Here is a 13,619-nt window from a genome sequence, read left to right as displayed (position 1 = left end):
GAACAGCGCATGGGGAGCAGGATTTTGAGGTGAGCACAAAAACGTGGTAGGATGTGCTGAGTCTCAGACACCCCCGGGCTGAGCGATGAGCTCCTTCAGCAAAGGATGGAGCCTGTGGTGGGTTCTTGTGGAGTTGTTGTTCAAGGTGCTTTTCATAATATTTTTTAAAAAATGTGTTTTCTCCCTCTTGCAAATGTTCAAACATCTTTAAAGTGTCTGTGGTGCCAAGCTGCTTCTCGCCCTGTTTTAAGAGAAAATAAGCTTTCTTTAAGGAAAACGAACCACAAAAAGCACAGCAAGCCCAAAGTTAACAGCGAGCAGACCAAAACTAAATTAACACCAGCAAGATTTCAGCTGCCCCTCCAAAATACTGTGTCTCACAGCAAAGGGTCCGGGAAAAGATGGGAGAACAGATTGTTTTAGCTCATCTTTGCAGTATCTCTGCGGCACAGATGAAGCTCAGACTGTGTCCCCTTCCCCTTACCAAGGCTGCAACAGGGATTCCCAGCCCCTAAAAGTGGACAGTTGGAGGTGCAGGCTGGATTAGGAGGTGCAGTGCCATGAGCACCCGTGGGTCCTGTCCTACAGGGGATGCAACTTGGGTCACTACAGCCAGATAGCCTAGAGAAGCATTGTTTACAAAACTGAAGCGTGAGCCCTGAAAAGGATCCTGGCAGTGAGAAAAGGGGAGGAACAGGGAAGGAGAGCTTGGCCCTTCTCCTGAGCCGTACAGATGGAGGTGAGAAAGTGGGAGCATGAGAATTAGGCATTAGCATTAGCTGCGGTGTCACAGCTCCACATGGGTGACATTGGCCAGCTTCAGCAATGGAAAAAGGCAGCTAACAGCGAGTTTGTCTTTGTAACACATAATAGCCAAAACAGCTTGAAAACTATTCATAATTAGAGCGCCGAGAGCAGCCAATGCTACACACACACACACACACACACACACACACACACACAGAGTGAATATTGTCATTAAGTGCTCTTTGGATGACAGTCCCAGCAGTTCATTATCCCCCATCACTGCTTGGGGAGGGTGGAGGAGGAGAGAGAGGGGTGAGATTTTTTTTTAAAGAATGCTTTTTTCCCCCTAAATTAATCTCCAGTGTAAAGCAAAGCAACAAAGGAGCAGTATAAAGACGGCATCCTGCCTCCTCAGTGCCCTCCAAGGGTGAAGCATGAGGCCCTTGCAGGAGCCAGTCAGGAAAATAGGGCACAGATTGATAGGGGAAGGGGATGGCATCATGGAGAGCAGGCCAGCAGCCTGCCTCAGTGGGGCCAAGGGCCTTCTGCAGACCAAGGTTAAGTGGGATTTCACCTGGCACAGGGATCAGCTGCTGTGGATGCGAGTTAAAGGTAGGGCTGCAGTTGCTGCAGTGGTGACGCAGGGAGGGGAAAGGCCAAGCTGAAGGTAAGATGTACCTGCACAAGTGTTGCATAGCTAACAGCAGCCCATGCACCTGTGTGGTGGTTTGTCACACTCGCTCTGCATGGTTGCTGTGGCACAGCATGGCATGGCATGGCACGCAGGATGCCGCTGGGCAAGCAGCCTGCTCTGCTTTGCTCCAGCATCCCACCTCTGCGTTCCAGCGAGCTTACCCCGCATTGAGCCAGGTGTGCAGGAGTTCCAGCAGCATGTAAAAAACCTGCACAGGGGGACCATGACATTCCTGCTGCCACATGTCCCCCTGGGGCAGGGAGCTGGCTGGGGGCACCTGTGTGCCTCATTTGCCACATATGCAGTCCATCATAGGGTGCCCACAGAGCATCTCTGGCTGCCGTGGTGCCTGGAAGCACCTGGGCTTTTACAGCCCTGCAGGCAGTCCATAGCCACTTGACATGGGGCACGTGGGAAGGGGCCAGGTCTTTCTTCCCTTCCTTTTTCTCACAGGAGTATTTTCCATTTAGCCTGCAGCTGGCACTGCAACAGCTAATCACACCCATCCCTGTGTGAACGAGGGAGAGCCCATACAAGGCTATGACCCTTGTTGCACATCCCCAGCACAGGCTTTGCCACTCAGTTCCACCAAAATACAATTCCAGCCTTGACTTCATTTAATTATTTTATTTATTAATTGTATTATTTTCCTTTTTTTTTTTTTAATACTGTTTGTGTGTATGTGTTTTTCTTTTGGAAGTGCAAACAGAAGTTTACTTTTAAGTTTACTTTTAAAACTTTAGCTAATATTTCTGACCCATATTGGGCAGCAGCTCCAGCAGACGGCAGCTCCATCCGCAACATCCATTCACAGCAAGCGATGCACCAAGTGGCAGGAGGAGCATCCAAGTGGAGGATGCTCGTAAGGAGGATGCTGTAACTTCCTCACATGGATGCAGGTGTGTGTCATGGGCTGTGCCTCTGAAACCCCTGCGCTTGTGTAGGGTCTCTCGACATGGGGACTTGCAGGGTAAGGGGACAGCCAGGGGAGTGGATTTCCCAGATCTTGTCCTACAGTGGATCAAATCTCATGGTTACCTGCGCTCAGGGAGGAGGTGCAGGCACTGGGCTAGCAGCGCTACCTGTGTTTGCAGACTGACCCCATGTGTGTACCACCAGGATAGATGGGGGCATCAAGAGACAGTGTTCTATAATTAGCCTCCTCATTTGAAAACGAAGTGCTTGTTTTCTCAGGGACAGCAGTATGGTGCAGCTTGAGTTGCCTGACCAGAAGGTTTCAGGATGTGAAAGTCCCCCTATGCCCAGAGGAGATCTCTGTGCCCTGCTTGCCAGGTCAGAGAAGGCTGGCACCCTACCACCGCCATCCAGATTTGTCAGGGCATCCCTTGGGCATCAGGAGGAACATGGACGGGACTTGTTAAAGCTTGTGCAAATATTTTCCTAGCCTGCCAAGTCACTGTGGCAGCTGCAAGGAGTCACTGTGGCTGTGCTGTTGCTCCATTCCTGTGTTTCATCAGCATTATCTCTCCTTCAGCTCCAATATCTGGGGGAATCATCACTTATTCCCAAGCCAGGATGCTGAATCTCTTCACTTCCAGCAACATCGCTGTGTTCACAACCTTGTCATTATCCCATAGCTGATAATCTCAGGCAGAGATGTTCATTTTTTAAGTCATTGAGCAATGTCCTGTTTTTGACACTGTGGATATCCAGAAATATGTGATACAGTGGCCCTTTCCATCCTCCCAAATCATCTGCCAAACGCTCCACCATTTGACCCAGCCTCACCACCCTGCTTAGCCCTTGAAATAGATCCCGGTTTGGAGCAGCTCTGCTGCAAGTCATGTACCCCTCCTCACGTGCCACAGCATTGCTGCGTGGCAGGGGCTGCAGATTGCTATTTTAATGATTTTATCACTACACCCAAAGCATTACACTGGCTCATCCCCAAGTGTGGCACTGCTCTGTTTTAATGAGCTTTGGAGATTGCATCAGCAGCACGGACCTGGTTGTTTGATGACGGTCAGCGGGGCTAATTAATCTGGTGTGCCCCCAGCGCCCTGTGCCTGCCTGCGGCCCCAGCCGGGGCAATGCCGACAGCGTGGCTGGGCGGGGGCTGAGGCATGGAACTGCCTTAGAAAGTGTGCTTAGAGGGACCTGTTCTTACACAGCTCTCCCCTTTAAATTAAGGCTTACATGATTTCTAATCTCAACATCTAACTTGTTCCTTTGAAAAAAAAAAAAGAAGACTGTGACGGTGTCAAAATGGGACTCTGTGACCTGTTCTACACCACCACTGGGCCCAGGCTAACCTCACTGGTTCCAGTGTCCGCATCTGGCCTCTGCAGAGCTGTCAGGGCGCAGGCTGGGGCTTCCCATCCCATGGAGATGGGCTAATGTACTTTGTACCCCTTCTCGTTCTGAATTCCACAGGCACACAGCCCCACAGGGTTGTCTGTGGGAAAGGTTAAGGGTTCTGCCACCTTTGCCTTTGGCTGCTTCAGCGTGTGTTTCCCTCCTATTTCACCCAGGCCTTTGCTATGCGTTGGTGATGGAGCTGGAAGGAGCTGGTTGGATGGCACCATACTGTTTTGTATATTTTCAGAAAAGCAAGAGTTGACGAGATGGCTTTTCTTTTCCAGGAGGAACATCAGAGCTGAGACTGAGCTTTTCTTTCTCCTCCTTCCCACTAAACCAACACAAACCCAAGTTTTCAGCTGCATCAGCAGTTAAGCACTGCCTGTGTGTCAGAAAGAGCCATGGAAAAAACCCTTTGCTCGATAGAACCAAGCAGACACATCCATCACCCTCCTCAACACAGCTGTCCTGGTGCCTGTTGGTAGGGAAGTGCCTTCCAGGCACTGAGATTTTCTTGCAGTGACAGCAACAAGTAGCGGTGATGTGTCAGCCCCTGGCAGGAGGCAGCACGGCTCTCCTGACTGTCCCCATCCTCATCCAGTGCAAGCCCTGGCTGAAACGGTGCATGTCAGTGTAGGAAATGCCAGGCCTGCTTTTCTATGTGTTTGCAGGTTGTCTCCTCATCCAGCAAAATTAATAAATTGATAAATAAGAATTGCAGGGTAAGACGTGGTGGCAGGGCGCCAGTCCCAGCCCAGCCAATTCATTTGCAGTTCTCGTTAATTTGGGAGGACCTTTGCCCACATTTCCACCATGATCCTGTTCAAAACAAGGCAGACACTTAACTTTATTTTGGGCAATGTTACTCTAATGTGGCTTTTTTCTGCATAGCTCTCTCTTTTATGATAATCAAATGTACTGCCAACTTTTCTCTTGCTACGTACACCAGCGAAGGGAACCAGATGCTTTATGTTTTCCTCTGAAATGTATCTGAATGTTGTTTTTCCTTTAGCATTTTGGAGGAAGGGCTGGCTTACAGACAGCGTTTCATAAATCTGGCCCTTGTTGCACCCTTTTTCCCAAATCAGAGTGGGTCCCATTTGTGTCTTCCAGCTGTATTTGCCGCTGCCCTTGGCACGGTAAGGCCGCAGCCCCCGAGGCATTGCAGGGCTGATCCCTGATCCCATGCCAGCTGTCGTGCTCTCAGTGGGACACGACTACTGCTGGGGACACCCCATGGCGGAGGTCCCAATGATGTGGGGTGGGCAGGTCCATCCCACTGACCTTTTGCACCACAGAGCATCTGTAACCCAGACACATTGTGTAACCCACCACGGCTCTTGGGAAAGCTCTGGGGTCAGCCCAGAGTTACGTGTCACAGGCGTTGACCCCCAGTTCAGGAGTGGGTTGGGCTGCTGACAGGGAGCTGCGTGTGTGGATTTGCCCAGCAAGTGCTGGTTTGCCTCTGGACATGGAGGGGTTTGGCTCCAGCACGCCTGAGGACACTGGGGTTACATGGGGCTCCCTGTGCCCCCCTCATCCTCGATAGACAGTTTAAAGCTTCTGCTCTGCGTGGTAGGGACTGCTCCTCCTTACCTGTCCACGCAGTGTCTAAGTCATTGAAGTTCATTCCAAGAATTCTTGCTGCGCGAGAAAAACAAACTGTCTTGGGCAAGAATGTCAAATTTACCTGTGCCACTGAGGCACTTTTGGCCATTTTATATAATTTCTCTCCTCTAACTCCCGCCGTATTTCTGCTGCTATATTTAGAATCGCTTCTCTGCTTTCAACTCCTTATCTTCTTTAGCTTTGCCTCTCCTTTTCACTCTTTATGCCCTAAAATCTTTTCATCGCCTTTTATTTTTTTTTTGGTCTGATTGGGCTTTATTTCTTCTCCTCTGCCAGATTTATATGAGTTGTCAAGTCCCACAGCCGTTTGTCTCTGCCTGGTGACAGAATTGTGGTCCCCCCACCCAAATCAGATTAATGGCTGTTCTTTAAGGCCCTTTAATATTTTAATGCTCCGACTATAAATTTCATTTTCTTTAAGCTTCAATCCTTCTGTGGGGGCTTCCTGGGGCTGGGTTGGTGGCTGTATCCCCTCCTCCCCAGCATGATTTGCGGTGTGTCGCAGGTGGTGTTTAGGGTGGCTTTGCTCCTGTACGGGAGTGAAGGGCAGAGGAGGGGAGCATAGCAGGAATTCGCTTTTCCTTAAGCTCAAACAATTTTTCAAAACTTGACAGGAATTGACATTTTTTTTTTTTTTTTTGCTTCCAAGCCATGATTTGTTGCAGGCTTGTTGTGCTTTTTATTAAAATGCTCTCATGGAGTGCTTAGAAAGGTTGGCTTTACACAGCCCCAGCTTCCTTCTTTAATAAATGCAGCCTCGGCTTACAGTTCTTCCCTCTGATGTGTCAGCTGGGGGACTCGCTCTCCATCTCAAACAGACCCAGACTGCTTAAATCATCCTTATTTCTCTCAGAGAGAGACAGACTTCTTGCTCTCCAGAACTTTTCACACCCAAAGTTAATAAAACTCCTCCACCGAAAGGGATGGATGTGACACTGTGCTGAGGATTTCATGGCCGAGCGCTGGATTATTGCTGCGCTGTAAAGGGCTCCCTCGTTCTGGTAAACACATCGACTGCCTTCTTAAAATATGAGGTTGACATTCATTTGGCAACAGCTGTCTCTGAAGGCTGCTGGAAGAGCTGCCCCGCTTTGCTGGTGCAGGATACCTTCGGGAAGCGCTTCCCGAGGGGCAGTCTCTGCATTGTCCAACAGAGCTTATCGGGGAGGTGGTGGCATGAGGGAAGAGATGCCGTGTGCCTCTGGTGAAGGCCACTCCACTTGGGACTGTGGCTCAAGAGCTGTGAGGCAGGCTGGGCTTGAGACCAGGTCAGAGTTACTTTCTGTATGAGCCCAAGAGACAAGAAGGGCAAAAGTAGCGCTTGAAGCTTTGATGGCGTTTGTAAAGAAGTCAGTCAACTCTGTTATTAAGCACGAGATTGGCTGCTGATCCAAAGGGTGACAAAGCAGCCCTGCGCTACACCAGGAGGGACCTGATAGGGACTTATCAGCCACATCTGGCACAGCTATTTCCTCTGGGTTTGTAAACATTTAACTGAGGAAATATTAGCAAAGCCTTTTGCAGCAAACAGTCCTGAGCCGCCAGCCCACGCTGGCTCATCCCACAGCCCTCCACCCACGGCTGCAGCACAAGGAAGCAGCACTATATTTCTCCGCTTGATTTTTGGCACTCGGGCCAAGGCGGGGGTAGAGACGCTGAGTGTTTAATTCAGTGCTTTCCATTTTGGATATTAGTGGTGTAACTGAGTTACGATACAGGAGCCTAGAGAGGAGTCATTCCCTCTCAACACATTACGGATTAGTTATTTTCCTATTAAGCTGCTTCAGTCATGGTAAGTTTGTTTCCTTCAATAGGTCACTGCCTGTAAAAGGCAATGAAAGGAAAGCCTAGTCCTGCCTGACCAGTGCAAGGAACAATACGGACCTATTGAATGAAATGCAAGTCCTGTATGGACATGTATGGACCAAAACTCAGGGTCTTCTCTGTACTCACAGCAATAGGGCTCTGCTGAGTGCCCACCAGAGCAGCCAAAGTAAGGCTAAATGGATGTGGTGTGGACTGAGCAGCAGTGGCACTGACTGCAGTGGGGTCTCTAGTGCTCAGCTGAACGGGAATCTGCACTTGGGGGTTCACCATCACCTCTCATGTCCAGGTGAGTTTTTGGCTCACCTGGGATATAAAGCTGTAAAGCGTGAACTAACTCAGTGCAGCTCCAGTAAACAAGGCAATCAAATTTCTCCAGGGAGGGGCAGCAGGGAGCTGCCCTGCAGAGAGAAGGTTGCCTTTATGGGTGCCAGTCATCATGGTCTGAGTGTATGGAGCCTGGCAGGTATGGAGACATAAAGGCAAGGTGTTGAAATGGGCAGTTTCCTCATGATCCCCATGGTGAGGGGATGCAAGCACCAGCCTCCATCCTGCCTGCCAAAGTCACTGTCCATGGCAAAGCCAGCACCAGGTTTCACTCAATCCCCTTGAACAGTTGGTGATAGCACTAGGCTCCAGGAGACAGAGGCGCTCTTCAGAGAGAGATGGAGGAGAGTCAGGCGACGGGAAGCTCCACTTGCACCTGCCTTCAATTAATTAATTACGAATCCACTCATTAGCTCAGCCCCATGGCTCCCCTTCACTGCCAAGCCCCCAGCTGTCCAGAGAGCAAGTCATTATTGGAAAAGATTTTTCCCATTAAACCAGAAAGCAAAGGAATATTTCAAAGAAGAAAGGGTGAGAGAGACAGCAAGCGTGCATGCACAGTCGCAATCAGCTCTCGAGGACATGTTGGAGCAGCTGAATCCCTACCTTGGAGCAGCCCGAGAATGGTGAAATCAATTTAATTGGCCTGCTCAGATGCCGATTACTCTGGTGCAACATGAAATGCTGCTGCTGCTGCCCCACACCCTCGAGCCTCCACTGGCAGCGGGTACCTGAGTGTGCATGGCAAACGCAGCAGGGAAACAGGCACTCCCCGGGTGCCACCCCACCTGGCCAGCCCCAGGGCAGCCCACCCAGATGCAATCCCAGCTTGTGCTGCTAAAAACAACCCCTAAAGATTTCAGTATCACAAAGCGGGTGCCTGCTGCCCCTTCATGCCCAGGTGGCAGCCGCAGCCCAGCGATCAGGCTTTTAACCCAACCAGTGCACACATCTGCTTCACCACCCATTTTTCTATTACCTGCTTTCTGCTCCTCACTTTAGCGGAGGCACCTCTTTAACCACAATGATTTACAGGCGGTGTTACGGCAGGACAGGTCTGACACTGATTGAGTCGCTTATCTGCCGTCTCCGTCCTGCTCACTGACAGCCTCTCCCCCAGGTATCAATCTGCACATCAGTTCTTTATTCCTGGGTGAAGGAAGAGCTGTCAAGGTTGCAGCTACACTGTCATCTTCATCTAAGCTGCCTGCTGCTCTTCATCGCTTAAAGACCCTCTTTAACACACATGCACTTTGGGAGGGGTGCACTATGTTGGAGGTAAGGAGACGGCAGCAAAATTTCATTTGCTTTGGAGATGTCCAGGGCTTGATGGATTTGCTCTCGTTTGTCAGGGTGCCCATAAATAAACAAGAGTTTCCATGCTGTAGATTCAGCCCCACTGTTTCTCCAGCTGGCTCCCTGCAGCCCTGTGCTGGCTCCCGGCTGCCTGGAACCCCTGAGAGATACAAGTCTCCCCCAGGCCAAGGCCATCATCAGGGCAGTGGAACAGAATGGACAGAGGGTGGAGAAGACAAGTGTGTGGGGCTAGGCTTGGTTATGGGGTTTGCTGGGAGTCTCTGCTCCCAGATACCTTGTGACACCCAAAGGTGGGGCTGATGGTGAACTGCAGAGGACTAGGCCATCCGAGTCACTGCCTACCATCACAGGGCTGTGGGACCAGGACAAGGACATGCTGGCACCCAGCACCTGAACCCTGGCTCAGGTGGCTGAGCTGGGACAGTCTGGTCCCCTGCACATCCCCAAGGCTGGCTTGAAGGAGGCAGAGAGGGCGCAGGCTGCTCTGTGCATGGTTCCACCACATCTGAGTCACCTCCAGCCCTGTGTGCAGCTAGAATCCCTACAGTGTCCCGGTCAACCCACATCGCTCCTGGCTGGATGTTACTGTGTTATGTGGTTGCACTGCAAAGCCTCGACTGGACCTTTCTGGTCAAACCCAAGCTTAGTCCTAAATGACGTTTTTCTTAGCCTAAAACCACGCTGGGGATCGGCAGCAGTGCTGGCACGGAGCCCGTGTCAGCATTTGGCTTTGCATACAGGTGCTGCTGTTAGACCAAAGCAGCTTCCAGCCATCCCTGGCTCCAGGAGGGGAGGCCATGTTGGAGTGAGAGGATGCGTGTGAGCACAGGGTCTACATGGCAGCCCCAACTCACCTTGGGGTGACAGACAGCCTGCGGTGACCTCCCCAAGGGGACGGGCAGCATGCAGCAAAGGAGGGTGGTGGGCATGGCCCCCGTGTGCCTCCAGCCGTGCCTCAGTTTCCCTTGGGGGTTCTGGTTGGCCGTTGCCCTCTCAGTTTAGTTTCCTTGGTATTGCTCTGTCATAAACAAAAAAGCCACTGAAACATAATCTCTACCATCATGTTTATTAAATAGTAATTTTAAAAGGTTTTTATACAAATCATATAAACACAGTTTGATTTTTTTTGTTGGTTTTTTTTTTGTGTTTTTTTTTTTACACTGAAGAATCACAGTAAAAGCTCTTTTAAGTCCATAAGTCCTGGCTCAGCCAGTGAACGGTCAAATACCTTGAACTGCAAACCTTGGAGAAGTTCCATTTCTGCATATAATTTCTTAATGGTTTAATTCCCATGGGCACCCCCAGCACCTTCCCACAAAATGAAATCACCCAGCACTACAGCCTGCCCATTAGCAACACATCCATACCATGGGAAAGGTGTGGACGCAAAAGCCTATTTCAGCAACGGCATTAATACCAATTTCTTTTTTTTTTTCATTTTCTGGATTTCACAGAGGGAATTGCAATCAGCAAACCTAATCTATTTGCTGAGAAGGATGCAATGAATTGAATGCTTTTTCCCTGTTGAAGTTACAATCAAACACAGTTTTCTGTAGAACAGTAAAGCACCCAGCAGAGGTAAGTGAGGTATCGGCTTTGCAGCATTATTGGCCTGCTCCCGCCCAGCAAGCGCACACGCGTGGGCCCTGCCCCGTCTGAAGGGGCAAATCGGACACGCAGGGCAGATGCTTTGCTGGGCCCATGCCAAGTTAGTGCCAAGATTGGCAGTACTCTCCTGCCCCAGATCAAGAGATATATTAACACGAGTCAGTCCCACGGAATAAGTCACATACACGATACATACAGAGAATTCACGTGCGTGTGCAAACACACTATTTCTGAATATATGTATATACGAACTCTTCTCTCTGTACGCCTACTAGACACCATAACGTCACCTTTTTAATTATATATTTTCACCTATTGTTTGCCTAAGTCGACTCTTCTACTGAATGGTCCTTTTCTATTCAACCTCCCCCTCACCTGTGATTCGAAGGGGATAAAAATCATCCAGCAGCAGCAGCAATCCAGCTTTGAAACGGTCTAACGGTCTGGTACATTTCCTCTTACTGCCTCTGTTTCTTTTGTGCAGTAAAATAACACCCCTGTGGAACTTGTCCACAAAGAATGCCAAAAGAAATAAGGTGATTTGAAAGGAGAATCTGAGAGACGTTTACTGCCATTTCTGTTGGGCGCACAGTGTGAATTAAAAAAATGAAGGCCTTTTTTGTGTGTGCATCTCTGCGTGCGTGTGTATGAACCGTGGATGTTTTGATGACACAGCTGCTGGTATCTGCTTCCCCAGTAACACGTGCGCCTTTCTTACAGTGGAGAAGTCTTTTTTTCCCCTAAAAACTTACTGTCTGATGGAGCTTTTCATGAATCACTAGACAAATGTTCCTACTCCCACGGCACCAAGGAGCAGCTGTGGCACTGTCCATGCTCATCGCCTTTCCAGATGTTGCTCATCTCCCCACTCACCTGTCCTCCTGCAGGATGTGTTTGCAGGGGCTGTGCAAACTGAGCTTCACAGCACATCACACTTTTGGTGCTCCGCGGGTAATGAGGGGGAAAAAAGTCCATCCCCCAACCCAAACTGTTTGCTAGGCAAAAATGTAAATTCAGGACATGTCAGGTACTTCCAAAGAACCCCTGGAAAAGGAAACCCAATGTGCTGGAAAAGTTTCTTGCTTATATATGTGCAAGCTGATAGGGGTGATCTGTCTACTGAATTGGAAACGAAGGCATTGGTTTGGGGGTCAGCATCTGAACTCCTTCTCTCCATTAAATTGTTTTTCATAACACTCCTCTCCCACAGCAGAGCGCTAAGTGGAGAGGTATCAGCTGCCAGACAATGTAGCCAGACCACTTGAAAGCAGAAGGACCAGACTTCTTCAGCTGGGCTCTACCTGGTAGAGAGCAGTGAAGAAGAGTGTTTTGCTGGGGAAGGATGAAGGCCTCACTTCTTGTTTGATACAGCATTGATCATCAGACGGAGGAAAAATACTTCTTCTAAGGCACTTGTTCAAAGTAAAACAAAACACAGCTCATAAATAAAACTTCAGAGTTTTGCTGCTGGTCAGGAGTAGTGCAGCTTTGCTCTGAAGAGGATACAACAGCAGCTGTTTGGTCCATAGGTGCTGGCAGCGCCAGCTTGCGCCCACCAGCTCCGGGAAGAAGGGGGGTGCTGCAAAGGTGAGTGGGCCAGCAGGTGTCATGTCTGGGAACGTAGGCATGGCTCCCACCACAGCTCCCATCTCCTTCCCTCTTCATTTTCCCTCCCTGGCAATTCGGAGAGGCCTCAGTGCTGTATCTCAAGTCAAAGCCCAAGTGAAGCCCCCTTCCCAAAGCTGTGGCCTGAGCGCTGGGAGCCCGACAGGCTCTGTCTTTTGTTTGCTGCAATTTTCTCATTATAGAAAAAAAAAAAGGGCAGGATCAAGAGGGGTGGGAGATTCAAAGAAAGGCCTTCCCGATGAAGGCCTCAGCTGTCGCAATCCAAGATATGGATTTAATAAATGGCTCTTATTCACAAAACACTTTAAGGCTCTTCAGCTTCTCTCAAAGAGGTGCTTCTAGACATAGAGTTGCCTTTCTATTTCATTTTGTAATAACTTCAAAAAGCGCTGCTGTTACCATTGACACTAAACCCAGCATCCCACCTTTCTCCTCCTACCAGGAGAAGGAAAGTTGCAGGTAACAACACCCTTCTATTTTCAGGACTGGAAACTGCACCTTTGAGGACTTAGCCTGAGGTGCACAAATCCCCACACCAAAACGGTGTCTGGACAGGGTCTAAAATGGACGGGGTCTCTAAGTGTGTGTTTGTGTTATTTCTAAAGATAAGGTGGCTGAAGAAATCCCTCAGCCTTCTCAGCAACCCACTAGAGAAAAGAGGTGGGAAATAAGGATCAACATTTAGTTTCTCACATCCAAAAGGTAAACCAGTCTCCCTTGCCACGTCCCAGCCACTCACATCAGCAGAAAATGAAGATGAACCAACAAACAAGGGCCTCGCCCCCCCCTTACCCAGCAGAGTCTGATTTGCAGGAATGCCTGCTTGGTCCTAGCAGAATGTGACCTGCTGGTGGGACCTAATGGCAGGAGCAGCACCTCCCATTGCTCCTCCTGCCGCTCCTTGTTCCCCATTATGGCATTCAGTTCCCATAGAAAACAGCAAAAAAAGTAACCCCCCCGTCAGCCCACCTCACTGGGTGCAATGCCGAGGGTGAACCCCAGGGCACCTGTCAGGCCTCTGAGCAGCACTTCTGGTGATTCATCTTAACCTTGTGCTTGATGCCATCATACAGCTCGAAATTGTAGTTTTCCAGTGTGGTGGAGCTCCGTGAAGATAGCCCAGCGTATGAGCATGTGCAGTAGAGAAGCAGACCAGCACAGATGGCCCCAAGAAGGACACCAAGAGAGCTCATTGCTATGATGGTTACCAAGATGGGATCCAGAGTGTAGAGCCAGCTTTTTTCTTTGTCCAGCTTTGGGGTCCCTGGAGAGTTAGTAGAGAACAGTGTGTCGTTCCTATCCGATCCAAAGTAATCTGCAGTGAAATGGGCACTTATTATCCAGGAATCGCTTTTTTTTAACCTCCTACCTCTATGCATTTCTTACTTAGAGTTGTGATGGTTTTATAAGAGTATGAGCTCCCCGATGAGTATATCTCAGCAGGATCCGCTAGCGCAGTAATACAAAGTACCAAACAACTAAGAAAGTGAGGTTCCCTAATCCACTTTTACATCTCAGGCTACGTAAA

At 49.6% G+C, this 13,619-nt stretch overlaps 1 protein-coding gene across 4 annotated transcripts in view; it reads right to left on the bottom strand.

Moving 5' to 3' along the window:
- Positions 1-5,615: 5,615 nt before the first annotated feature.
- Positions 5,616-13,619, bottom strand: part of NRP2 (neuropilin 2) — a 94,683-nt gene continuing 86,679 nt past the window's right edge. For 2 of the 4 annotated variants that reach the window (XM_054069585.1, XM_054069586.1), the window contains exon 17: positions 5,616-13,406. In XM_054069585.1, coding sequence (XP_053925560.1) covers positions 13,102-13,406 — 305 coding nt within the window. In that variant the 3' untranslated portion in view covers positions 5,616-13,101. The remainder of the gene's footprint in view (positions 13,407-13,619) is intronic. The other 2 variants (XM_054069588.1, XM_054069589.1) reach the window with 1 other exon arrangement.

This window comes from Cuculus canorus, chromosome 6 (assembly GCF_017976375.1).
Source record: "Cuculus canorus isolate bCucCan1 chromosome 6, bCucCan1.pri, whole genome shotgun sequence".
Lineage (NCBI taxonomy): Eukaryota > Metazoa > Chordata > Aves > Cuculiformes > Cuculidae > Cuculus > Cuculus canorus.
The sequence above is the reverse complement of the archived record's forward strand: the minus strand, read 5'-3'. Positions and strand labels throughout refer to the sequence as shown.